General features: G+C 45.7%; 1 protein-coding gene across 2 annotated transcripts in view; it reads left to right on the forward strand.

Moving 5' to 3' along the window:
* Positions 1-27313, forward strand: part of LOC138566219 (uncharacterized) — a 306108-nt gene extending 278795 nt beyond the window's left edge. For both annotated transcript variants that reach the window (XM_069643275.1, XM_069643274.1), the window contains exon 4: positions 23402-27313. In XM_069643275.1, coding sequence (XP_069499376.1) covers positions 23402-24039 — 638 coding nt within the window. In that variant the 3' untranslated portion in view covers positions 24040-27313. The remainder of the gene's footprint in view (positions 1-23401) is intronic.
* Positions 27314-27882: the final 569 nt, after the last annotated feature.

The raw sequence follows: 27882 nt of genomic DNA on the forward strand, positions 1-27882 counted from the left end.
GATATTGGAAACCATGAGTGGTACTTGCTGATCTATTGATGGTTCTTTGGAAGGTGTCAAGGAGGAATCCAGGAATAGACAGTGAGACATACAAAACTCGGAGCCGAAAATCAAGAATCCTGCTGCCCAGTTGATATAAGGATTATGTTTCTGTAACCAGGGCATACCCAGTACCATGGGGTAATGAGCCGACTTAATGATGTCAAATCTGATCACCTCTTGGTGATGGTTTATTGAAAGCTGGATCTCTTTAGTCTGCAGGCTTATGGGTCCTGAAGTGAGGGGTCTTCCATCGATCGCTTCCACCGGTTGCATGGTACTTCGTGTCTCGTATGGAATGTGGTGACTAAAAACCCAATCTTGATCAATGAATACTCCCATAGCTCCGCAGTCTACCAGGGCCAAAATGGAGTAGGTCTTATTCTTGGATGGCGATAGGAAGGCCGGTAGAATCACTAGGCTGTATTGACCAGGAGAGTTCAAGGACGGAATAGACGTGGAGCAAACATCTCTCTCCCGAAGCCGTGCTCCATCTAGTATCGGAGCTGTCATTTTCCGAACGCTGAGGAGGGGCTAGAGGACATTCTCTAACCAGGTGTTTATCCGAGGCACAATACATGCATAACCCCGTATGAATCCTTCTCATACTCTCTTGCGGGGATATGGGTCCACGGAAGGCTCCTATCTGCATAGGTTCTGGTTCAATAACTGACCCTGGGTTTGTGTCAGTTTTGGAAGTAATTTCAAAGGACACCTTCGGGGGGGTTACTTTGGATTTTTTCTTCTCTGCCTTCCTTTCCTGGATACGAAAATCTATTTGCATGGCAAGGTCCATAAGAGCCTGGAATGAGCTTGGGCGAGCCACTCTGGCCAACTCATCTTTGATCTCCTCATTCAGTTCTCTTCTGAAAAGAGTAAAACTTGCTTCAGGAGACCAGTTAGCTTCCTTGGCCAATTGCTTGAATCGGGTTACAAACGTAAGCATATCCTGGGATCCCTGCTGAAAGTCTAGCAGGCGTTCCTGGGCACTATAGACCTGCTCTGGGCGGTCAAACATGGTTTTAAGGGACTGTATGAAACCGTCGTAGTCATCCAGGAGGGCATCTCCAGAATTGACTAAGGGCGTAGCCCAGGTTAGAGCATTTCCGGAAAGGTGTGAAATTATGAAGCCCACTTTAGACCTGGGAGTTGAAAAGTAGTAGGGCTTAAAAGTAAAGTGAACCAAACAAGAATCAAGGAATCCACAAAGGGTTTTTGCCGACCCATCGTATTTGTCCACAATGCCGCCCAGTAATACACTTTCCTTTGTGGCAGAATCACGGGATAGAACTAATTGTTTGAGAGCAGCGTTTTCCGCTTTTAAATTCTGTACCTCGGTTGTAAGTTCTTGCATGCCACGCATGAGATCCTGAACGGCCGCTTCCATGTCGACTTCGGTCGTTTGGCATCTCAAACTGTCACGGAACTGCCCATTTCTCACCTGAGAGCGATCCTTGCAGGATTTCTTGGGCGGTGTCTTCTTACGCACGGACCTGGTCTTGTATAAGCCCGCGCGAGCCTCTTCTGGCTCCAGCGTGCATTCAGAGGTCCGGGATACAGATACTCCGGGGATCCAGGAAACGAAGAAGGTGCGCAAGCACGGCACACGAGTCCAGGAAGTAAGGAAGAAGGAAGAGGGGTAAGGGAATAGAATTAGAAGGTGCAGGAACCAGGATAACAGTTCAGCAAACTACGGAGCACACGTTTAGTCGCTACTTGCAATAGCATTGAGACGTGCGGGGCCGCAGGGCCGCTGTCTATTTGTAGATTACGCTACGTCTGACGTGAAGACCGAGGAAGGCGTTTCACGTTAGACGGCCATGTTGGAAGTACCAAGGAGTGCAAGCCCCGTTGTGATAAGGACCATGAAGTCCAAAAGGGCCGCGTTCTGTGGGTCATGACATCCGCTGGACCCCATTTACTTTTAGTTGGTTCCGGCTGGGTTTATTCACCATTTCTTTTTGTAAAAGTCTTTCTCGTGTTTTACTCCAGGTTTGGTTCCTTTGTTTTCCAATGCACTAAACAGGTCAACTTGTGACATTAAAAAAGAGGCTATCTTCACCCTACCCCATCACCATTAAGTGCATAACATCATGTCTAAAATTGACAAGATCATACCTGTCCGTCTGTTTATATATACGGAGGAGAGGCACATTCAATTTCAGCAGTGTTGCCACTTTCAAATGGTCAAGTTGAGGCGCCTAAAATGGTACTTCGTCTGCAGCATAAGAAAACTTATGTTATATTATCTGTTTGTGTGTTCCCAGGGTACCACATCACCTTGTCCAAGGATATGTTCTCCCCACGTTTTTAAACCTATTTACCTCGCCGCTCATCAATCTCCCTTTGATGAAGTGAGCTTCTTGTGATCTCGCAATTTTGTTCGTAATGCTTTTTCGTAATGCTTTTGAAGGAATCCTGCAAGAAGGGGAATTGAGGAGCCTCAGTCGCAATAAATCTTTTCAGTGATGTTTTGTATTATCTATTGCCTTTGTTACAAAGGTTATGCCCATATTACGGGTGCATCCACCAAATGCTAACCAATCACTTATAACTCCTGATAGTTATGCCCCCGAGAACCCCATTATGTGCACTTGTTCGACCTGACTTCTCACGCCACACCCAGTAGTGCAATCTTGTTTTATATTTTGAACAGGATTACTACAAGGGCTGGAAACCCATTTCTGCTTCCTAGCAAGCATTAACATGCACCTATTCAAATTTGCGTGTGCCCGGGTGGACCCCATTACATGCACTTGTTCGAACTAACTTATCAAACCGCACCTATTGAAACAGTCTGATTGTATATTTCTAAAGAGATTTGAACAGGGGCTTGGAACCCGTTTCCATTTACTCTATAACAAAAACATGCACATAGTCTGATTCGCATGTACCAATCATTCTTACTTGTTAGTTCCTCGGTTCCCCTGCGCAACTTCTTCCGTTTCGTTTGTAATGGGTCGTTCCTCGCGGTAGACGCTGGTGGCGTTCCTCGCGGTAGACGCTGGTTGAATCCTCCGCGTCTTGTACATCCAATGACAGCGGAGGATGGTCTTACCAATGGCCAATAGAAACCCACAGCGGGGTCATATGTCCCGGCAGCCATTTTAAGTTGGGCAACAGTGCATTTTCCCTGCAGCCATATTTAACTAGTTAAATAGCGCGCCAGTTATCATTGAATTTCTCGCATGGACATAATGGCAACCATGCTGTCCTAAAGTAACGGACATCACAAACAATATGAGACACATTAATTCTCCCTACACATATTGTTCGAATTGTGGCTTGCAACCGCTACCATAATTGGAAGATTTTTTGGGAAGAATTTTTCTGTTAGGGCGACAACTGTATGGCCCTCAAATTTTTGCTAAGCGTGTGGAAATACATCTAATGCAAAAATGGGACCATATACAAGGGTAAGAGACAAGGTGAATGAAAAGTGGATGCCCAAAAATTCTGTTTTTGGCGGCAATTGTATGGCCCCCAATTTTTGCTGAGCGTGTAAAGACACATCCGGAGGAGCCTGAGAAACTCGGAAAGAAAAACCGCAGCGTTTTCCAACACAACCGCATTGTTTCTGCCTGAATCTGCTTTCCCATTTGGGGCTCTCGGGCTCCCCACGGGGAGCCCGAGAGCCCCAAATGGGAAAGCAGATTTAGGCAGACACAACGCAGCATTTAGCATTTCCCATTTGGGTCTCTCGGGCTCCCCATGGGGAGCCCGAGAGCCCCAAATGGGAAATCAGCTGTAGGTAGAGACACTACGCGGCATGTAAACATAACCGTGTTGTGTTTCTGTCTGCTGTGGCTTTCACTTTGGGTCTCCGGTTCTCCCCTGGGAGCACCGGAGACCCAAAGTGATAGCCACAGCAGGCAGAAACACACGCGGTTGTGTTGGAAAACGCTGCGGTTTTTCTTTCCAAGTTTCTCAGGCTCCTCCGAGCCGGAGGAGCCTGAGAAACTTGGAAAGACAAATCGCAGCGTTTTCCAACACAATAACGTTGTATTTATGTTTGCGGTCGCTTCAAAAGCGACCGCAAACATAAATACGTTTTTAAAACTGCGGTTTTATTTCTACGTTTTCCGGGCTCCTCCAGCCTGGAAAACCTAGAAAAAAAACTGCAGCTAGTGCTTATTTAAAAAAAAAAAAAATTGCACTTACTGAGATTCAGCTGCAGCTTTCCTGCTCTGGTCTCCGGTCCCCGTCCTCCGCCTACAGCACTAATGAAGGGAAAGCCACCCAGCGGTAGCTTTTGTTTACTACAGCTGGCTGGCTTTTCCTTCATTAGTGCCGCAAAAGCAAAAGCCAGCACAGGAGGGCCTCCATTTCACAACATGGATGCGCCCATGTGCTTGCTTTTGCGAAATTTGAGCTTGAATAGCTCAAAATTTTACATAGAAAGTTTTACAAAAGAGAATGCTAGTATTTTTTTTTATGTTGCCTATCTATTTTTTAAATAAAAATTTTTACTAGACCATCCCTTTAATAGCACAATAGAATAAACAGCTTCGTTGAAGCTTTTGTTCCTTACTCTGTTTTGTGTGTTACAGTGTATTTCTGATAACAGAAAGGACGCATACCCGTCGTTAGAGGTAATGTGCATTTGAGTAAAATCCCTGTGTGTTAGTTGGTTCCTTTGTTTGCCATCCTTTGGCGGGCATCTGCATAGAAGCCCCCTTTAGGCGCTTGAGAGTCTAGGTAGACAGGATGTGAGGGAGGGCTTTTATGTCCCCTGCACAGGGTCTCTTTGGAGACCCAAGTCACACTCTTGTTTGATTGGCGAGGGGACTGTCCTGCCAGGACAGTCACCTTGTTGTGTGATTGACAGCCAGGCTGTGTGAATGGGAGAAAACTGCATAAAATGCAGGTCTCTGGGACTTGGAAGGCAGAGTCGCCACTGGATCGAGAGAATGGAAGAGAAGCTGAAGGAAAAGGACTATTGCAACTACTGAACCTCCTAGTGAAGCCCTGCTGTGGGTCCGAATCTCCTAAACTTCGACGACAGAGAAGATCTGCAAGGAATCTGCTTCCCTTGAGCTGAATTTGCTGTGCAGCGCTGCAGTAAACAGGGTAGCCAGGAGGACCGGACCCTGTTTGGATTTTAAGGAGTGCACCATTTATTCGTTGCTTTGCTCTGCTGCTGGTTTCTTCCCTGTGCTGGACAGGACCCTCCAGCCTTCCTCCTTCGTGTCAGTCTGACAATCGCTTCAGGAACCGTGAGCCTGCAGGATCTGCCAGGAACTTCTGCCTTAGCTACAGCATTCTTCTTCTAATAAGGTACTGTTCAAATCTGGTCGTTCGTTCCGTCGACCGCGGTGAAAGTGTTTGAACTCTTTCGCCAATCCGAGGGCTTGTCCTTCTCTACTGTTTTAAGTAACTTTTCCTCCGACCAACTTCGTTTCAAACTTTTGACAAAGACTTAACCGCAAACTACTCTGAACTGTGTGATCCTCTGCAAAGACTCTGAACCATTGACATTGGCCCACGCCTATTGATTTGAATCCTAGTTGTAGTAAACCTTTTCTAGATTGCCCTACCTACTTACTTGTTGGTGCTGCTTGAGTTTGAATAACCTTGTCTTTTCCTCCCTTTTGAAATTGCTGGAGTGCCATTTTGCTCACACTTCATTTTGAGCTTAACTTGTCCAGAATTCATTGGGTGGTGTGTAGTGTATTAAGATTGTGATTTTCTGCTCCTTTACATTAGTGAACTATTTTACAAATGATTGTGTAAATAAATGTATATTCTTTTACTCAGAAACCTTGTGTCAGTGTTTGTTTGAACCATAGCAATTGCTGTCCTTTGAGTAACTTCTGATACTGCTCACTTTACTCTTGAGATAAGTCTGGCTGCTCAGCCATCGCTACCACTTTACTGTGTACTAAAGGCTTGTACCAAAGGTGAATTTGTACTGTCACTTGTAGTCCTAATTGTGTGTGGTGTTCCCAAAGGGTACTGCATATAATTCTGCCTAACAATCAGAAGGTGTCAAGCCCAAGGTGAGTGGAGGAACAAGCACATAGCACAGTGGCGAGTACATGAAGGGCAAGATTAGGAGTATAGAGATGGTGAATGACCCCAAGGCAAGGCAGTGACAAAGGCCCTCTTAACCTTTGCCTTTGTGAAAAGCCAAGAGGTAAACGGTATTGCTTACATAGTGAAGTAAAAAGGAACCAGAAAAGATCATAAGAAGACCAGCGAAGGGTGAAGGAACAGCTTCACCAGAGATTGAAAACCAAGGAGAATAGATCCAGACAAGACAAGAGAAGAAGGGTGCATGAACCACTCTAAACCCGAGATTGAGAACAAAAGAGAAAAGACCCCAAGGTGACAAGAGAAGAAGGGTGCATGAACCCCTCTAAACCCGAGACTGAGGACAAAAGAGAAAAGACCCCCAAGGAGGCCAGAGAAGATGGATGCTGGAACATCCTTAACCCTACATTCCTGATGTTAGGGAGATTCCCTGAAGAGGGGGGATGAAGGGTGTGTGAACTCTTTTTTATTTTCTATAGTTATTTTTGTTTCTATTGGTCTTGTACAACAATACAAAAAGCAAAACTTGGGAGGCCGCAACATTGTATAAACACAAGCAGTCGTATATATTCACAAACATTTTGAGACATCCCTGAAAGTCCTCATCATCGTGGAGGAGCCAGTAAAATCTAATAGCTGAAAGTGTTTTTTCGGTACCCACAGTTAGAATACAAATGACAAGAAAACAAAAATAGCTAACTGCAGAATAATCAGCACAGATTGTCCATTTCTTAGGCAACTAGACATCTCAACTCAGCTTTTGAAAAATGCACTCAATTCTACGTATTCTCATTTAGACATAGTTTCGAGATTGACCCAATTGCTCTGATCTTCTACTTACTTTTCTAGGTAATTAACGACCCTCCACCCATAAGAATATTTCTAATGCATAAACTTTCAAGGTAAAACCTCTCCTGTCCCCTTTTCAATTCCTCGCTGCTCAGTATGGTCTTTTGAGGGCCCCATGGACGTGTCGTTTTCCTCCCAAACTAGGACTCTTCAACCATCCAAACCATCTATAGATCCAGCCTCACCACTGAAAAAGCTAGGCATCACTGCTGCACTACTTTACCCCAATAATTAGACCAGCCAGCGGAATTCTAAATTCGTACCTATGCAAAACTAGCTTAGAACATCTTTATACTAGGGAGAAAGACAAACCCATTTGTCCTCAGTAGAAATCATCAACCGACAGCAGCTCAAGTGAAACCTTGTCGCTATCGATAGGTCCCACTTTGGGAATTGATTTCAAAAGCTTCTCTGCTCTTTCAGCGTCCCAAAAGATGTATTCCTTATCTTTCCAAGTCACTCTTAATTTAGCTGGTCTCAGCATGCCTGCTTTTACTCCTTGGTCCAGGAAAGATTTCTTGAGAGCATTCAATCTCTTTCTTATTTTATCCATCACCGCTGCCAGGTCTGGGAAGAAAAGCTTCTTCTGCTGGGTATATTCACGAATCCCATTAGCTTTTGCTGCTGTTAAAATACTATCTCTATCCTACTCATCTTATAATTTAACAATAAGTGCAACTCCTTTTTCCTGGCGGCTGAGGGCATCTTAATTCGATAACATTTATCAATGTATATGGGTTCGCCCTCTGTTTACAAATCAAGTATTGGTGGAATCCAAGTCAAAGCAAAGGCCACTGGATCATTACCCTCTGCAACAGGAGGGAGCCCTATAACCTGATTTGCTTTGCTCTGACCACTTTCTCCAGGTACTGCAACCTGCTTTCCATGACTCTGTTTCCCATGATTCTTGCCTCTAGGTCTTTCCTCAGCTGTTTCACAACTGGGAGTGCCTGCCCACACAGTTGGTCCACTTCATTGGTCCTCTGCTCAAGGGTAGAGGTTCTAGATTCCAGCTCTGCTACCTTCTCAGCCATTTTGCCATATTTGTTCTCTAGTCATGTTATCGACTTTTCAATCGGTAACAGTGGGACTATCGCCGGGTCTCGTGCAAGGGAGAACATTCTGCACCCTTCCTGACCTTGCAGCGTCTTAGTTAAACTTCTGGGACTAAAGAAGTTGCAATCAGCGGATTCATCCTTCTTTTTATTATTTCCTGGTACCATTGTTGTTGTCGCCTTCTCTCTTCTTAATCTGCTCAGACGTAAGGATCCTAACTAAAGGTCTCGGGAGGATAGCTTAGGGCAGAGGTCTTCAAACTGTGAGGCGCGCCTTCCCCAGGGGGGCACGGCCGCATCCCAGGGGGGACGCTAGAGCCCAGCATGAAATGTAAAACATTTTTTTTTTTTTTAGATTGGAGAAAATGGGAAGGGGCAGCTCACATGGTCAGACTGGACAATAAAACGGTCTTAGCACCAATGAAACAATGGCCAGCAGTTACAAATGGATATTCAGCCCTTTAGTCACAGACTGTTTGAATAGTACCCAAGGGGTTGTTTTTTTGTGGAAATGTGAACAAATTGTGATATTTAAAGAATATTTATTCAGCAACAATGGTCAAAACTACTAGCTGCATAGTGAAGTAACTCCTCAAACTGGCCCATATTGGCCAAAAAAAGTGGCCCATTTTGACTGGCCTACGCTAACATTTTGCATTTTTTGTATGGTCATCCCCCTATTGCCCTATAGGCCAGTACAAGCCTGCTGGATCATCCATAATGGGTGGGGAGGGCGTCCACCCACTGGCCACCTCACCCATTATGGAGGAGCCGAGGAACCAGCCCAGTGAAACACTGAGCACTCCCTCAGCTGCTTTTTCCATCTGAGGGAGTGCTCCTTGGCTGGCTGAACTGTCAAAGGGAAACACTGTTTGCCTTTGACAGTTCAGTTCCCCAGCCGCGCATGATCACTGAGCCATGCAACGCTGGGGGTGTTTTGCTTCGCCAGCCTTGCATAGCTCATTGGAAATGCTGGCTGGGGCACTGCATGTATGTATGTGTGAGGGGGTGCTCCTGCGCCTCCTCGGACATACAGGCAGAACAACCTGGAGCGGAGCATTTTAGCAACCACGTGCAGGCCCCTGCAGAAGGTACGTGTATGGTGATTTATTTTTTATTTAAATGTGTATGGATGTGTGTATGCTTGTGTTATGGGACTGTGGTGGGAGCAGGATGGGCGGCAGCACTGGGATAGTGGTGGGAGTAGGGTGGGGAGAGCCCAGGGTCTGTACTGGGAGTAGGGTGCGGTGACAGCACGCAAAAGTTCATAGCGTTTTCTACATACTGTCCATCTGGCACTTTTGGGGGGGCCCGGCCTGCCCAATCTTTCCTCAGGGGGGGCCCAGGCCAAAAAAGTTTGAAGACCACTGGCTTAGGGGCAACGTGCTCGCCTTGGAAGCAAGACGACACAGATTCCTGGGTCCACGCTTAGAAACCTATGGGTATTAAGCGCGTTATAAATAACCTATCATATCATATCATAAAGTCTGTATGGGCCTATCCTCTACCTTTCCTTGGTAATAATATCTGTAGGAATTCAATGTTGAGAGCCTTTGTACATCCACCCTGTTTGTAATTCTCACATTTGTAATTAGAATTGTGACCGTACTCTTAATTAAAATTCAGAAGATTGTAGCGTTCCATGATCGATCCCGCCCTGAAATGCAATGTCAGCCTTCAAAGCGACTTCAGTATGGCAACACACACTGTCTCAGGCTGCCCTCGTTAAAGATGGCATCCACCGCAATAGAAAAGGGACTATCATCGTACTGTGATGTCGTAGGAGTCACATGTTGGGATTACGTGAAGCGGGATGGAGCCGGTAGGCACAGGGAGCAAGGCGAGTGGAAGAGGAACGGTATGTTGGGGTTTGAGCATGAAGAAATAAAGATGGTGTTCTAACTCCTATGCGGTGTCGGCGTCTCTTTTGCACAGGGAGCCATGTGGCAGTCGAGGAAACAAGCGCATAGCGGGTCGTTGGTTGCAACCTCACAATGGTAGCGAAGAAGCAGAGGACCCGCTCTGTGTATTCCAGCTGTACTGAAGTAATCCGCTGTGCAGTGGGCGGGCGCATACACTGCAGACCGCGCACGAGTGCTGGAGAGGATGCTGATGCTACCATGCGTGGCCGGGTAGAACAAATAAATAAATAAAAGGTACAGAGCTGCAGAGAGTGGCCAGAAAAGCTTGTGGGAGTGTGGGGGACCCACTGGAACTATTGAGGCTTCTATGCCTCCAACCTTAGGCATCCAAAATTGCAGTTAGGTGAAGAGAAGAGTGGCTGCAACTCCTTGATACTGCATCTAGCTGCTGAGCACTATTGCAGTAACACCTGGCAGGTTGAAGACAGACCAAGAGTGCAAGCACAGCAGTTTTCAGGCGCAAAGGCCACAGAGATTGTAGCTAAACAGGCAGCATAATGTCAGACCATGACAACATTGTGGTGCTCGTCACAATGCCCGCTACGTGCAGAGTGACCTACATCGCGTCTGCAGGACAGCAGCTACCTGGCCATTTAGATGTCATGGAAACCAGCAATCTTGGGCCCAGGTGGTCGAGGTGGGCTAGGGACTTTGATGTATACATTAGGTCCATAGGCCCTTTGGATGATGACAAGAAGCAAAGGCTACTGTCACTGGCCAGAGGGCCCAATGTAAGAGACATTGTCGATGAACCCCCGGTAGATGCTATGGACTCGTATGTCAGACTAAGAGCGGCACTTACAGAATATTTTGCCCTGCACCTAACGTGGGCTATGAGCACCATATATTTCACATGAAAAAGCAAATAAGGGTGAGTTCATGGATGCATGTTGTGATGCGTTGCGTATCCACATGAAAAACTGTGATTTCAACAATTACTCCAACGAGGAAGCCCTGTGGTCCCAGATCATAGCAGGATGTGAATCTTCAGTGTTCTGCAAGTGTCTTCTTCAGAAGCAGCGGTCGTTGGACGATATCTTGTGGCTGGCTAGGTCTGACACAGTGCTGGAGCTTCAAGTTGAAGCCATTAGCAACATCAAAGTGTCTGACCAAGTGCCTGAGGCCATTCACAAGGTAGGGATGTCCGTGACACATCAAGACGACAGCAACCCTTTCTGCTATCGCTGCAGATATGAGTACCCGAATGAGGGCATGTACCCTGCACTGGGTCACCAATGTGAAGCGTGCGGGGGAGAGAACCATTTTAAGGCTGTATGTCGCATTTCCTGCAGGCATCCAAGAGGGAAAGGAGTGAGTTCTGGGACTCCAAGACCGAAAGAAAGGACAATCGAACGGCAGATGGGTATGTCAGCGTTTTATGAACCCCACACAGACAACACAAAGAACGTAAAGAGGAAGGATGATACCATGGAAAACCCTGTACCAGAATGTTTCTCTCATCGTGCATCTGGTTTGCAACCTCCAAGGAAGCCCAAACACTGTGCAATACCTGGTGGAGCAGTCTGCCTCGGACAGTGGCTCCAGCTACTCGTCAGCAGAAGAACTAAGTAGAGGAAACAGCTCCAAGCATTCAAGAGCAGAAGAAACAAAAAGAAAAGGGTACTTGCACACACTGGGGAACCATACAGCCCAAGAACGCAGCCCATCCTATATCTCCAAGTGAATATGCTGTTGGAGGAATTCCTAGTGGACATAGAGGCGACCGTCAACATCATTATGAGGAGGTATACAGAAAAATGCCACATGCCTCCAGACTCAAAGGGCCTCATTACGACCCAGGCGGTAAGGGGTTTACGGCAGCGTAAACAGCGCCGACCCTTACCGCCTGATTACGAGGTCCCTTAGCGCCATGGAGCTTTTAACACCTGCTTTTAGCAGGTGTTAAAATCCGTGGCGCTAAGGGACCATGGAGTTAATTACGCCACCGTAATTTACGGTGGCGTAATTAACGCCTTCCCCACTCCCATTATGCCCTATGGGGCAAAAATGGGAATGGGGAAGGGTAAATGGGGATTGGGGACTTACCGCACCGCCAAGGTCGGAATGGGGCGGTAAGTCTGCCAACCACCATGGCGTAAACGTAGTTTACGCCATGGTGGTAAAGTCACGGCCCAGGCGGTAACTTACCGCCTGGGTCGTAATGAGGCCCAAAGTGGCGTAATGTGAACGTCTACCCTTACGGATTGAATATACTCTTATCATGTAAAGGATACTTCATGTCCGAGTGCAGATACAAGGGCCAAGCCAAGACACTACCAATCCATGTGCTAGAGGCGGCAACGGAAAGCGGATGTATCCTGAGCTTCAAGGCAGCTCCGGACATGGGATTGATCCACATCCTGTATAGACTCATGACACACAGGTACATAGACCCCACTGAAATGATGGAACAGTTGTTCCCCAAACTGTTCAAAGGACCCGGAAAACGTACAAATAGACAAATCAAGCTCCATATTGATCTGGAGGTGTGCACGGTAGCACAACACTGCAGGGCAGACCTGTGAATATCCAACGGAAGAGCTACACAAGCTTCTTGCACAGGACATTATAGAATCGGCAACAGGGCCCATTCCTTCAGTCTCACCCACCATCCCAGTCCCAAAGAAAGGCTCTGACGACATGAGGATCTGCGTTGACATGTGCATGCCCAATGAGGCTATCATGAGGGAAAGACAACAAGCCCTGAGAATCAGGGACATAATTAATCTGTTAAATAGATCCCAAGTGTTCTCCAAGCTGGACTTGAACAATGGATGCCACCAGCTAGAGCTGATTGAGCAATCCACATATATGACAACGTTCGTCACACACCTTGGACTTTAGGAATAAGCGTCTCAGCTTTGGGGTGTCCTCAGCCACCGAGATCTTTCAGGCTAAGATCCATAATATCATCAAACGTATTCCCAACTGCCTGAACTATAGTGATGATATATTGGTATTTGGGAAAGATCGGGGCCAGCACGACAACATGTTAGCAAGAGTGTGCATGGCACTAGAATCTCCGCACCTCACCTGCAACAAGGACAAATGTGAACTTTGTAAAGGAACTACACAATTCTTCGGACATGTGTTCTCAACCCAGGGAATGACCCTGGATCTGGAAAAAGTGGCTGCACTCACCAACACTGACCCACCCACCAAGGTGTCTGATCTGCGTCCATTCTTGGGATTAGTCAGCTACTGCACGCTGCCCGAGGAAACTTTTTAGAGACAACTAAGACCTGAGAGAGAGAGATGCCTGTGCCAAAGAAAGAATGAAGGGCCACGTCGATACCCAAAGACAGACCCGATAAATGGGCTTGCAAGAGGTGGGGCACTGTAGTGCTGGGACAGCCTTGCACCTATAAGCAAACGGTAGCCTTCAACAGTACCCCTCTGACAATCACCGGAGTCAAGGGATCATTGGTAACTGCAGGTGATGGACGCTGGCAAGTAACACGGAATTCCTCGAATTTCAAGGAGCTCCCTGAGACTATGGAGATGAGAGTAGACTGCGAGGATGCGAATGCAGAGGAGTCTGAAGATTCTTATGACGGAGATGGAGAAGAATCCAGCAGTGACCACTGGGCACTCCCGGGTGGCGCTAGCCCCGAAAGGGTCCTGGTGAGTCATCCTGGTCGGCCTCAGAGAACCAGGAATAGACCTCATAGACTCATCAAGGAAATGGACTGAAATTTTGATTATTTGTTTAAAATGGGGGAGGTTGTGATGTCGTCAGAATCACATGTTGGGGTCAAGTGAAGCTGGAGAGAGGCGGAAGGCATGGGGAGCGAAGCGGGCAGAAGAGGGGGGTAATTTCGGGTTTGAGTGTGATGGAGTAAAGATGGTGTTTTAGCTCCTATGCCGTGTCTGCGTATTTTTTGCATAAGTGCCGTGTGAGAGGTGAGGAAGTGAGCGCACAATACAGTCCGGATTATTCTCTTCTATGTGAAATGACCTTTTTTTGAAGGTCTCAAGACCGATTTACTTCGAATGATTTTCTTTTGATCAGAAAACCTGCATTGCAAAGGTCTTTTTGTCTTGAGGCCTTTAAAAAGCGTGTTTCCCTTTTTTTAATATTCGTAGGGTTTCTCCCCCAAACCCCCATTTGTTCTCACCGCCTTCCCATGGGATTTCAGGCCCAGCCCCCTGCCGCCCAACTCCCCACTCTCCTGTGGGATTTCAGTCCTAGCCCTCCCCCTCCCAACACCCACCCCACCACCAACCCCTAAACTAAAACACATACATACAACATACACACCAACACACACGCGCACACACACACAATTACACGCTCTCTTCGCCCTCCACTTCCTGGTCCCGCAGAGCCTGTCAGCCCCTATGCGCACTTGTTTGAGGCATAGGTGTGACAGTTCGCTTTAGAAAGACCGCTCCATGCGGTCACAAAGCAGTCTTTCTAAAGCGGCCTTTTAGTGAAAAGATCAAAGATCTTTTCACTGGGAACGGATTCTTCCATTTTATTCTGACTGACTGATGCGGGCGGCTATCTCTCCGCCGTGTGTTACGATCCGCTGTACCGACCCTAGGAGCTAGACTTAGTCAGGGCCCACCTCCAATGTCAGCGCACACCAGCGCGTTCCACGCTCGAGTCACCAATCCGTTTATCCACTCAGTGTCCAGGAACTTTGGGACTGTCCCCTCCCCGTCACCACCTCTACCGCTCATCCCCAAGATGGCCATCCCAGTGAGTCAATTGTTCCTCTCAGTGCAAGTTATCCTGGGTCCTAAACATGTTCAATGAATACCCCAATGAACGCATTTTTGTGATATTATTAGACTTGCGAGTCAGGAGCCCCCCCACTCCCTTACCTGTTTGAAATCTTTTAAACCAGAACTTTTTGCCAGCCTGCATGTCAACGCAGAGGCACCCAGGGTCCAAATGGCTACTTTCATTTAATTTGTCTTATAAAAATACAGCCCCATACTGTTTTGCCCGACCGCTATTATATTCCCACAACACAGAATAGTTTGCACTGTATTTTCCCTGTCGCAGACGTGCCTCTTAGCCATGCTGAGCCTACGTGCAGCTCTTGTTTCACTATGTCGTCGTGCATAGGAGTATCACTTTACATGACTCTTCCGAGTGCATTTGCCCTGCCTGCTTCTGCAGGGTGTGGCGGACTTCCTTTTGTTCAATGCCGCTCGTTTGCCTGGAGACATGAAAGTGACTCTGGCTTGTTTGGTCTGGCTTTTTGATTTTGCGGTATTTACTTTGTCTAATCGCTATTTTGTAACTGCTGTTGTCAACTCCCTGTAACCACGTCAGTTTCTTTTTGGCAACTCTCCCACTTCACAAGCAGTTTCAAACCAACTTGGCCGAGTACGTGTTTGCTTGTATTCTTTTTTTGTTGTGTTGATATACAGTTTGTTAGAAACTTTGATCAAAACATCTTTAAAACGAAAGAACTTTTATCAAAACACCACCAGACGAAGAAAAAGTGCCAATCTCAGCACCCTAAAAATGTACATTGGACTACATCTCTCAAGTAAACTTTCATAAGTCAGCCTTAACAAAAATATACTCATCCCATTCAAACCTCTACTTCAAATGAAAAGAATTGCTTTGAAAAATGTCACCAAGCTAAACATTGCTGTGCGTTCATTTGCTCCTATTAGTAGGTTCCAGAATGTTTCCGCGACTTAGCGTTCACTAATCCAGATCCCATCAACCTGGATCTGGCTAGTGTCAACTCAGTGCAACACACTGTGATTTTTTCGTCTTCGTGACCACAGAATCTACACCGAAGATCTCCCTCTTTCTCGTACATGTTCAAGATCTCTTTCGTAGGATGAGCATTCAGACGAAATCTGAGGTATTGAGTCCGGTACCAAGGCCATAGGAAAAGCTTTAAATATCTTGGTATGTGATCAAACGCCTTACACTCATTAATAAGGGCTGATTGCAACCGTATTCCATTCTTGACCTCTAGCGTGGCGATCCAATCATGTTGCCACCATTTTTGTAAAGTTTTCTGCTTGTTAACACTTCCAAATCGAATCCACGTGATCCGACCGCAGTTGCATTTACTGCGGCCGGAATGTTCGCATGAGAAAGGTGTGAACTACCAAATGTTTGCATCTTTCTCATGCGAACATACATACATACCCTAACTCCCACCCACACCCACAACACACCCATGACACCACCCCCCACCCACACCCTCCATACACCTCCACCCACACCCCAACATAAAAAAAACCCACTTACCTTCCATTCATGCTGTGTCCCTGCTGCGACAGTTCCCTTTCACTTCCGTGATTGGGAACTGGCGCTGCAGGGTCCTTTTCTTTTTTTTCTTTTACGGGGGCTGCAGGGGTTTCCCCCGCAACCCCTGCTCACTATACTGTTAAGTATAGTGAGCGGGAAGTTGCGGGGGACACCCCTGCAGCCCCCGTTCCATTTTTAAATTTTTTTTATTCGCGAGTGTGCTGCGGGTGTGTCCCCCGCAACACCCCGCTCACTATACCACACAGTATAGTGAGCAGTGTGTTGCGGGGGACACACCGCAGCCACCGGGTTTTTTTTGTTTTTAAACTTACCTGCAATGCTAGCACCAAAAGTTCGAACTTTTGGTGTTTGAACTTTTGGTGCTAGCATTTGTAGAACTTTTTGTACATGCAACCGTTTAGATACAGTCTTTTTGTACAAAACCTCCAAATCCACACCCAAAGATTCTAAGATCGTCCAGCAACAGGCCATCCATTGATTTACGATGGCCGGTCTATGCTCTCTCGACCCCACGCTCAGAATCAAAAAAGGCGGTGCTGGAGGGGATCTTATGCATTTGCGAAATAAGGCCAATGTCTTCCAGACCATTCTCGCATATACGAAAATCAACCGCAGTCCATACCTAATTTCTACTATTGACATCCCGTTTGGCATCCTCAAAATCCTCCTCCAAAATAAACCCTCCACCGTGGGCCAAATTATTCGCAGAGGTAAACAAGAAACCCTATGCCCCACATGTCAATGTCGGGACCAAATATATATGACTGATAAAAATCCATCACGGGCACCAACAAAAACGTTCCAAATGTTTTGTTAGTCAGAATTCCCTGTGATGTTTTGACTTTCTTTTCAATGCCTTTATATGGGGACCATCATTGACACTAGTATTTATAGGAGTGCCTAAGTAAGTCATTTCCTTGACTTGCACAGGGGGTGTTCCTTCTAAATCCCATTTAAATCCCATTCTGCCTCTGTTAGACTTTGGACGTAAAACAAACATTTTAGTTATTCACGGTTGATTTCCAACCTGTTATTGGTTCCAATAATGCCTCCAATGTCTCTTGGAGTCCAATTGGTGTTTGGTCCATTAAACCAGATCATCCACAAAAGCATTCGGGATAGTTTCCGGGTGCCCAACTTCGGCGGATATACGTTAGCTCTTTCCAATGATTCCCACTAATCAGTGATAAACAAATGAAAGAAGGTTGTAGCGAGGGGATAACCCTGCTTCAGGCCCCGCTGAGTAAATATAGGTCATGTTAATAGACCCTGGGCACTTATCCTTATCTGGACATTAGTAGCGGTGTAAAGAGATCTAATAGATAGAATGTAATCAGAGGGGACATCCCAAGCTTCCAACTTGGTCCAAAGTAGACCTCTGTCTACAGTATCAAATGCCTTAAAAGCCATGTAGATGTTAGCCTCCTCTTTAAGGGCCTTACGTTTCAGAACACTTAATAAGAATACTTTGAAATCCGTTCGCACCTCCTTGGTAAAACCTGTTTGCCGAGGGCGTATCTCTTTGTGCTCATTATCAATTTTTGGAGTTGACCGAAGTCCAAGCCTCCGAAGAGTTTACCCAAAGAATCCAAAAGGGCTATCGCTGATAGTTAGTCAGGTCATCTCTGTCCCCACTTTAAAGATAGGCACAATGATGGCAGAGTACCACGATTCTGTGACCAAACCCGTCTTCAACAGTTGGGCGAAAAGGATCTGTATAAAAGTCAACCATACCCTAGGAGCAGTTTTAATCATCGGATGTGTAACACACTCAGGTCCTGAAGCCCTCAATGCACTAGTTCTATTGATTAGGCGATCTAGGTCCAGCCTGTTAAATGGAATTGTCCAGCCCGTTGTTTCTTGCCCCTGGTTGATATTCCATCGTACCTACATTTGCAAATAGTTTCTCGAAATATTCAACCCATTTCGGAGCCGCTACCATATTTGTGAGGGGGGGCCAGAGTTTTACTTGTGCATTCATTCAATAATTGCCATGTAGTGGCAGAATCTGTGGACTTAAATGAGAGCAACATGGCTTCAGCATCCTACTGCCACATTATCGCCTTACGAAAAGTCATCCAATGTTTGAACTTTTGTTTCCTTTTTTTCACTACCACACGTCCCTGAGCATTTTCTTCCTGTCCAAGCAGTCTAAAATGTTTCCCCAACTTTTTTTCTTAATGAGGACTCCCCCATCAAAGGTATGTTCATGATAAACCGTTGCATTGGGTCCTTTGCCATCTTTCCCAATGTACTCTAGGAGAAATGGTACATAATCTACTCCATCCTCTTGCTCAACATATTTAGCAATGCGCCCTTGTATAACTTCGAAATCATTCTGTTTTAGTTCGAAGACGGTTTCCACTAGTCAGAGTTATCACGTAACTTCGCCTTTCTTCAACTACCCAACCTTTGAAACCCCTCCACGTCACCCGCAATAAAGCATGATCACTCTTCTTTTTCACCATCACTTTTAAGGAAGGTATCTCATTCAAGAGAGAAGGGGATACAAATACCTAGTCCAAAATGGATGTTTGAAGCCCATTTGACCAAGTTCCACCCAGAGGACAGTCACCCTCACATTGTCCATTCAGAATATGCTTATCTCTTTCACTCATAAGATCCATCCATGCGGCAGTCCGCTCCATTCTGCTGCATTTGTTTCCCTTTGCATCCATCTGGTTCTTCAGTCAAAAGTCCTCTGTAAGCTATACATGGGCAGTTGAAATCGCCACCTATAAACGTAAACTGAACATCATAGGAGCCATGAAATCTATCGATCAAATCGATTATATCCCTCAAAAATACCTGTGACATAATTGCCATTGGATTCCAATAAACATTTAAGATCATATCCCATTTGTATATATCGATGTGATCGATTGTCCTCAAGTCATACACAAATGGCTTGGATAAATAGATGCAGACAAATCATATCCATTACTTAAATACCCCTTCCATTCTTCACCAAAATCAAGAGACCCGCCGTCCGGCACCTCTTAACCCACAGCTAGCTGGGTTAATGTACAAACTACAGCCATCAAACACTGAGGATTCTGTAAGCCAGGTTTCCAGCAGGCATATAATGTCCAAGGATCCAGTAAGGATATCTACATCGCTTGCAAGATGGGAAAACACCCTCGTTTTCCAGAAGCTCAATGACCGCAAACGGTCTCGTTGCTAATAGCCTAAGTCGTCCAAGTCGGTCTCCCTTCTTGAACACTGGCTCTACAGATCCCCTCTTGATGACTTATTCTTTAGTTTAATGTTTCGAATGGCCATATTTGTACAGCTAAAGGGGGCCTTCCAATCTCTTCACTGAGCTCACCTCCTAATCCGTTCCACGTTTCTTAGAAGAGGTTTCTTTTTTTGTATCTTTCTCAAACCTCAAAGATGGAATCTGTGGCTTAGAGGAAAGCACCAACTGGCTTTTCCTAGAAAAGGCAACCCTTTCTTCCCTATTGGTTGTAAGAGCCAAGGAAATACGTTATTGTTTTTCTTCCAACGTCAGAAAAGGATGATCTTCGGACACTGCATCGTCCTGTAAGTCTTTCTCCTTTCTCCTATCCTCCTCCATTTTACTGGGTCTAAGAACGACCATCACAGGGGACCCTCTGCGGGTAGCCCCCCTCACCCTTCACCATCGGCAGGCTAACCTAGTTGAACATGTCCTGCTCATCGATGCCCTCCTCCTCTTCAGAGTCGTAGACAGAAAAAAATGGGAGTGTCTATCTCGCCAGCTTCATCGAGTGAGGCCCTGCAATCTCCTAAATTCTCCACTTGGCTTCACATCCCATCCACGTCTTGGGACCTGGCCATATGAGGTTGACTGGAACTTGTTCACGTTTGAGCATTTAGGGGTCTTTCTGCGGAGATGGCGGAATTACCAAATTTCTCAAAAAACCCTAGAGCCATTACATCTACTTTAGTTCATTGTCTGCATATTTTTAAACTTTTGCTTCAGGACAATTAGTTTGGTTGACTCGTTCTATAACTTGCGCTTCTTCCTTTTTTGGAATAGCGGAAACGAAGAAGGATTTGCTTCTCTTTTATTAGAATCTCAGCTTGCCCTGAAGGTTCAATTGGAGGCCTCCCTGGGCTTTTTCGAGACGCATCCACTTTTGGGAAAACCAACCCCTGCAAGACCACTTCCGACAAGCTGTTTGTCACTTGAGTCATCCAAACTGGCCCCTCTCCCTGAGTCAAGTCCACCTTGTAGTTTCCAGTTGTTTCTTTTTCCATAGGCGCTCTGCTCTTGGTCCCATTCAATTTGACTGTAATTTAATGTGACAAATGGGCTGAGAGTTTGGCCTTTTGGCTTTGAATTGAAGATTTAACTTGAACAAGTTCCAAAAGGGAACCCAGGAGCTGTTCCTTTCTTCTCGTCCCGCATTGAGTGCTAATTTAAGGTTTTGTTGAATCTGTTTAGAGCTTTCAGCTTCTTGGCCAACTCTAGTTTGGAGTGCGGAAACAAAGGTTTCAATAAAGATCACGTTCCAGTTAATCAAAGCCAAAATCGTGGCTTGGGCCTTAAATTGATCATTTATTGATTTGTACAATTTCAAGGAAGGGTTCAGTGCTATTGTTAGTGCTGACATCATGCTATAATTATCTTTAAAAGTTGTTGGATTTTGCACTGTGGCCGGTCCTCTCTATTTGGGGCGAAAAAGCAGAATCATCCAGGGTAGATGCAAACAAAATAGAGACGTTCTTAAAGGCCGTAGTGGAGGGATCCTGCTATGCTCCTGAAATGGACAGTAGTTTGATAGGCTGGGAACCACACTTTGTCTCCCGTGTTCCGGGATCCGGCCCATTTGAAGTAACAGACTGAGCCGACTCATGCAACACATAGGGGCCGCCAGCTTGCCACATTCCTTCAAAACTCCTGCACCTTTGTTCGTCTTCTGTGGAGTCATCAAACATATTGGTTTCTATTTAAGGCCCAGGTGTCCTTTGATGTCAGCAATGTCTCTCGTATGTATGGAGGCCAAAGGGTACACCCTCGATGGACTTTGAAAATGTATTATATTAGATACCAGAGTTTGAATGGCTACCCCATTGTAGGCCGTCCCACTTTGTCTAGGTGGAGACGTTGCCCTACGTGGAGATCGTAACTTTGAACCCTTTACACGAGAGGCAGAGGAGGGCCCCTGGAGCCTGCTCCTACTGTCTTTTGATGGTGCAGCCACCTTCGGGATTCCCAGCAGATCCGGCTCATTTACTCGAGAAGGGAATGTTCTGTCACTCACTATGCCAGTGACTACTGTTGTGGCTTTGAACGGTTTCTGCTCTTGTTCATTCGATTGACCCTCACTCTGAGGGATCCTCAAGGGATTTAAGCAGGACATCACTGCTAATATTTCTGCAACCGTTAAGTCCATTAGGATGCCATGAACCACAAACTCTGTATCCATCCTGCCAACCGGCAATAGTGTACTGTGATCATTTAAAGAGATTCGGGGGGTAGTGGGGTAGTAAGTCCCGAATTGGCCCCCAAACCTGATCCAAACGCACACCGAGTGGATCTTTAGCTACCAGAGATTTCTTTCCTTTTAATACCCTCCGCAGACCTGTACATTCAATGCCCTCTCTTGAATCGTTAAACCACATTTTAGTGTCCTTCAACAGTATTATGGAGGAGTCCTTATGAAAAGAACCTTGCCTAGGTGAGGGACAAGCTTTCTAACATTGTAAATGCTTAAATGTTGTATCCAACGGCAGTCTCGTACCGCTCACCTTGTTTGTCAGCTGCTGACGAGTGCGCGGTGGCTGCGCTACTACTGGGGGGGGAGTCCATTGTAGCTGAGGCCCAGTCCTCCGGTTCCTCCCACCCGGTGCCACAGAGCACGAAAACGGTTGGCATACTTCCCCTTTATTCACGCCGGGCACTGAAATGACACTAAGCTTACTTATTTACACCCAGTCAGTTGGCTTCCAGCTGGTCAAGACTGGAACTTACTTACTTATAAACAGCGCTCCCCATAGGTAGTTAAACAGAGTTCCTGCATCATTTTATCAAGAGCTTGTCATTTGAGCAATGGTCACTAAATAAATATTCACACTCATTCACTAACTCACTCACTCAGCCACCTAATCTATACCCTCACCCAACAAACCACTCACTCACTTATCATCCACTGACTGACTGACTGATTACAAACTCTCTCACCTAAGTCAGACATGCACTCAACCACTCATTCACTCTCCTAGTCATTTAACTCATGCACTGGCTCACCCATGCACTCGCCCACTCACTTTTTCCCCTAACTAAAACTTACCTCCCAATAATCGATTTGTGTATTTGCCCACTCATTCATTCAACCATCCAACTCACTCAATCACTGTTCTCCCACCATCCACTTACATGTGTGTCCACTTAAACCCACAACCAATTCACCAACCACCCGCACTTCAGTGTTCACCCATTCACTCACACATGCACTCTAGAACTCACCCACTGAACAGACCTCTATTGACTCACACTCATGTTCTCAGATTCATCCTACCACCTGCCCCCTACTCACTAGCTCACTACCCAGCTCATCCTCTCATGTACACACTGACTCATTCTTCACTCGCTCAATCAATTACACCCCCCAACCCCTTTAATGTATTTGTGTTTCTAAAACATTGATGGATGTTGTGTTTGCTATTCGAAACCATATTGGGTAAAGAAAAGCCCAGAAATAAGCTGGCGTATAGGAGCTGGATATGAACCTGTTGAACACACTAAGGCACTGGTGGCATGGCATGAGGGCTCGCCAGGGCCAGAAAGCAAACCCCCTGTTCTGCCCCATGCATGTGTGAGTATGGGGGCAGATGATGGTGGGATGTGAGTTGATAAATAGGGAGGCTTAAAAAGGCCCAAAAAGAGCGAATAACATCTCCTGCAGTGCGTGTACCCAGGTCACGGGGCACAAACGACGAGGTGGCAGTGGTCAGACTGGTAAAGCGGAGACATGTTGTTGCATGGCCCAATCAAAATGAATCATGCCAAGCCCCTGCATTAGAATCTGGTGGGAAAATGGTGCCCAGGTATTCTCGTGAGATGTACTGAACTGTGAGTGGTGGACAATGTAGGTGTGTGCAGGCAAAACATTTTCCAACTAGGATTGTCATGTGGGGGAAAAATATGAGACTGATACATTTTCTGCATCCTCTGGACTATGTTGTCTATTGTTGCATTGTGTAGTCTTTGTCCGTTGTCTCCTAATTAGTTGCTTGCTAATCATCTGACTTCTATTCCTCTGCAGATGGCAAAGTGGAAAGTAGCAATGCCAGCAGGCTATCGAGGCTGGAGTCTGAACCAATGAGCTCAGAGGAAAGTGAAAAGTCAATACACACAACTTCACTCCTTCGAAACGACCCCAAAGCAAAGCTGTCCAAGTCCCTTTCAGCCGACTCTACAGGGGATCCCGCAACCGCCGGGCAAGAGAGCCTGAACAAATTAATCAAATGGCACCCAAGTTACCTAAGAAAATTTGACACCATCATGAGATCGGGGGTCAACGTGCAAGAGCTGAGGGCCCGGTTTGTTTCTCAGCATGGGTCTCCAGCACTGGAAGAAGACGCCAAAGGTACTGATCCTCCATCTTCTTCCAAGACTGTTCTTCTGTTTCAAGGAGGTCATACGTCACCCAGGGAAAAAGCCTTGCAGAAATTGGGTCTACTGAAAAGGAACCAAACCATTCGGAGTGCAACAAGTTCTCCAGAGGCCTACCCTTGTCAGGTTCCGATCCCCCAGGCTGCAGTGCCGACAGCAGGAGGTCTTACTGGTGCCAACGAAGATTCCGTTCCTTCCTTCACAGCAGATTCTGCAGCATCGTCGTCATCGTCAGATGACGTTGACCATCAGGAAGCTTTAAAGAAACTAAGGCTCCTTCACCTCTAAGTCGCGGGTCTCAATGATCTTCATGCGTGCCCGACAGAGGGGCCGATGGCCGATTTCCTTTTTAATCCAATGGATGAAACTACATCTCAGTGCCAAACGTATCACAGTTTCTCCCTGTCTGCTCACAAGAGGTAATACAGCGAGGTGTTACTCTTTAATGCCTCCATGGACGTGGCACCTCGTTTTCCAGCAGTGATGAGATGGAGGCGAGGCATAGAGCCGAGATGACATCTCCGCCATGCAATCCTCCTCTCTCTCATCAGTGTGTTTCGTTGAATGCCTGCATGAGATTTTCATGCAGGCGTATAACAAAGGGATTCCTAAGACCAGGTGGATCCCATAGGAATGGATTATAAACAGCACCCGCAAAGTGTATTTGCAGACAGTGTTTGCCTTTCCACGAGACAGGATTGAAAAATGAAAGAGCAATGGCAAGTTTGCCTCGCTTTTACTCTTTCCTTGTCCACTCCGTGGACTAAGGCTGTAAGACCACTAACCTGAAGGGATATGGGTATTTTAAATAAGAACCCAAATCTTAACATGGACAGACCCATAAACATCTTTTGATAAACCAACTACCATCAGCTCCTGACCACAGTGGGATACACATTTTCTTGTTAGGTACTGACATTGATTAATTTGCATCTTCTTCCCCAAGAGAGTGTTTCTTTGCACTCTGCTGCCCTCGCCTTGAAAAGTCATGGGCCTAACGTGATCATGAAATATGTTTAAAAGAAATTACAAAGACAAAGCGAGTAAGTGAGACATATACACCCTCTTCTTGGACACCGGTCTCATGCACTGACCTAGCAATCTCAGAATGGGGGCCGTGGAGCGATGCGGTGCCAAGGAAAGAACCCTTCGGCACGATGACAACTTGGCATGCGTACATGACCGGATCCTCTACGTTCCAAGTCTAACAATGAACAGAGAGAAACTGCCTTAGAAGAAAAGAGGTGTTGAATTGTTTCAATTTAGTGGCACACAAAACTATGTTCTTCTGCGCCTCAGTATATGACATCCCCCTCAACCCCTACGTCTGAAGGACAATGTCAGTACAACTGATAACATGGAGAATGTACTTCGTAGAGTCCTCACGATCATTAAGACATTAAGTCCTTTTGTTTTGTATCTTCTTCATTTCTTTATCATAGTAACATGTTATTTTAAAAATTAATGCATCGCAAAAACTGTCAACTCCCATATAATGCCAATTTTTGTGGATTGTATTTATTGTACTTGATATATTTGATATTATCTTCTTAGTCTCAAATCCACTGTATATAATAGTGGACACATGTGGTTTAATGTCTATTCACTGTTACACTGAAGAAGTGCAGTTTCAGTCATTATTGAAAAGTGAGAGGATCTTTCAGAGTTGTTATTAGAGATTAACCTGGTTGAATGCAGTGCATGAGTTCTAGGATCCAAATTGATCACAGATTAACCACGTTGAATGCAGAGCATGAGTTCTAGGATCTGATTTGATCAAAGATTAACGTGGCTGAATATAGAGCATGAGTTCTAGGGTCCGAATTGATCAAAGATTAACATGGCTGAATATAGAGCATGCGTTCTAGGATCCAAATTGATCGAAGATTAACCTGGTTGAATGCAGAGCATGAGTTCTTGGATCTGAATTGGTCAAAGATTAACATGGCTGAATATAGAGCATGTGTTCTAGTATCCAAATTGATCGAAGATTAACCTGTTTGAATGCAGAGCATGAGTTCTTGGATCTGAATTGATCAAAGATTAACATGGCTGAATATAGAGCATGAGTTCTAGTATCCAAATTGATTGAAGATTAACCTGCTTGAATGCATAGTATGAGTTCTTGGATCCGAATTGATCGAAGATTATCCTGGTTGAATGCAGAGCATGAGTTTTTGGATCCGAATTGACAAGTCTCAGCATAAATAAGTTGAGCCCAACACAGCAGCACGTAATCACCAGCACACACTATGAAGCTTTGCTGCATGATGGAGGAAGCGGAAGTGAGTAGGCGGGGGGAGGGAGATATCGGGGTGGGAAGATAGAGTAAAAGGGAATGGAAGAGGGAGATATGATGCAGCTGTGGCTAAATACTGACAACGTTTACTGCCTATCATTGACTTTAGAACCCAAGGCCTTTTACTCTACTCAGCCGCATTATGTGTGTCTCAGAAAGCTGTGCACCTTCTGTATTTAACTTTTACATTGCATGTTTAATCAATAGCTATGAGTAATTGTACTTTAAACATCTCAGCCCCCTCCAGGTCTGTGGATGGAAATGAGCGTGATGATAAAAGCAACTGAGAATATTGTCATAAAGTACTTTCCAGGACATTAACTATGCTGTGATGTGTGCTGGTCGATATGCAAATTTGGAGAGTTCCTGATAGTTTTGAGTCTCTGAATTGCTGATTGGGCTTGGAGAAAATGACTGTTCTGTTACCTGTCAGTATTTAATCGTCACAGGAAGGAAAGCTGCAAGTTGCTGCTTGCAGAAAACACCAAAGTGGATCCCCCATTCACGCCGTCATCTCTAACTTATCAAGCCCCAGAGCTGTCCCATCTAGACGGTAGCTTCAGATCCGTGTGGTGGTCCCAGCTCCAACTGTGGCCACTGAAAGCTGCCCAATAATACTGCAGCCCGCCTTCTCACAGGACTGAAGAAAGCCCAGCAAGTCACCCAGGCACACAATGAACTCGACCCCTCCAAACTATGCCACCTTCAAGACGCCAAGCATTGCCCACAAACCACTGATGACCAAGATAGCTTCAACATCCCACGAAGCCAACACAAGAGCCAATATGTGTCCAGAATGAAAGCCAAGAAGCTCGAAAAGGAAAACACTGGTAAGCAGGCTTACTCCTTCTACGCTCCCATACTCTGGAACAACATACCAGCCAACGCCAGGTTGGCTGCCTCACTCCTGCAGGTCAGGAAGGAACTGAAAACCCTGCTCTTCAAGGACGATTACAGCAACCTATGATGATAGGTCACGGGCATCAATGCCCCTTTTCCCACTCCTTCTTATCTTTATGTAGCACATCTTCAGGTTGTACAGTGCACCGTTGCTTTCTAGCTAGGTTTGCACCATATAAATAGATTACCTACATATATATCAGGGAATGTTCCAAGTGCCTTACAGAAGGCACTGACAACGTATGGTGCAATAATATATGGTGGACCCCCTTATTATTCAGTATATACATATTGAGTAATTGTCTTCCTCCATGTGCAAACATTTGAAATCTGACAAATAAAGGTATGATTATAGGAGAAACAGACTCCATTGTTATCTAAATTTGTTGTGTCTTTTAAACATGTGATGTGGTTGAGAAGTTATAGAACAGATACTGCACAAAAAAAGAGTCCACATCTGATGAGAGTTTAGTAAGTGTGCTAGTTAAGGTGACCTTTTAAGAAAGCTGCAGATTAATACGTGGCCAATTTTAGCTGCTGAGTTCGGACTCAAATCTCAAAGAAGTTAACCCCTGGACCAAACAAATGTTCAATTAACATGTAGGCTCAGAAATTCTTACACCTATGATTTTTGATACATAAATTGACCGATCTCTGATTAGGTCAGTGCCATGTCTGTGTTTTCCCAGTAAAACACGTGGTCAAGCATGCTGGACATTGGCAGAATAGCTGACCCATTTCACATATTATTTGCACTTTTTGTGGGCCAGTTGTGATTCAAGCATGTGGGTCCCTTTCCAGCGCGAGGAGCATGTGCCACAATATATGAGGCGCTTATCCGCTGTGTACGCGGGTGTGCTACTAGTGACTGATTTGTAGATGATACATGCAGTCTTAACGCGTTCCTGGCCTGGAGAGGAAGCCAAAGAGGT

The sequence above is a fragment of the Ambystoma mexicanum genome, chromosome 2p, assembly GCF_040938575.1.
Source record: "Ambystoma mexicanum isolate Mex_15411 chromosome 2p, UKY_AmexF1_1, whole genome shotgun sequence".
Classification (NCBI taxonomy): Eukaryota; Metazoa; Chordata; class Amphibia; order Caudata; family Ambystomatidae; genus Ambystoma; species Ambystoma mexicanum.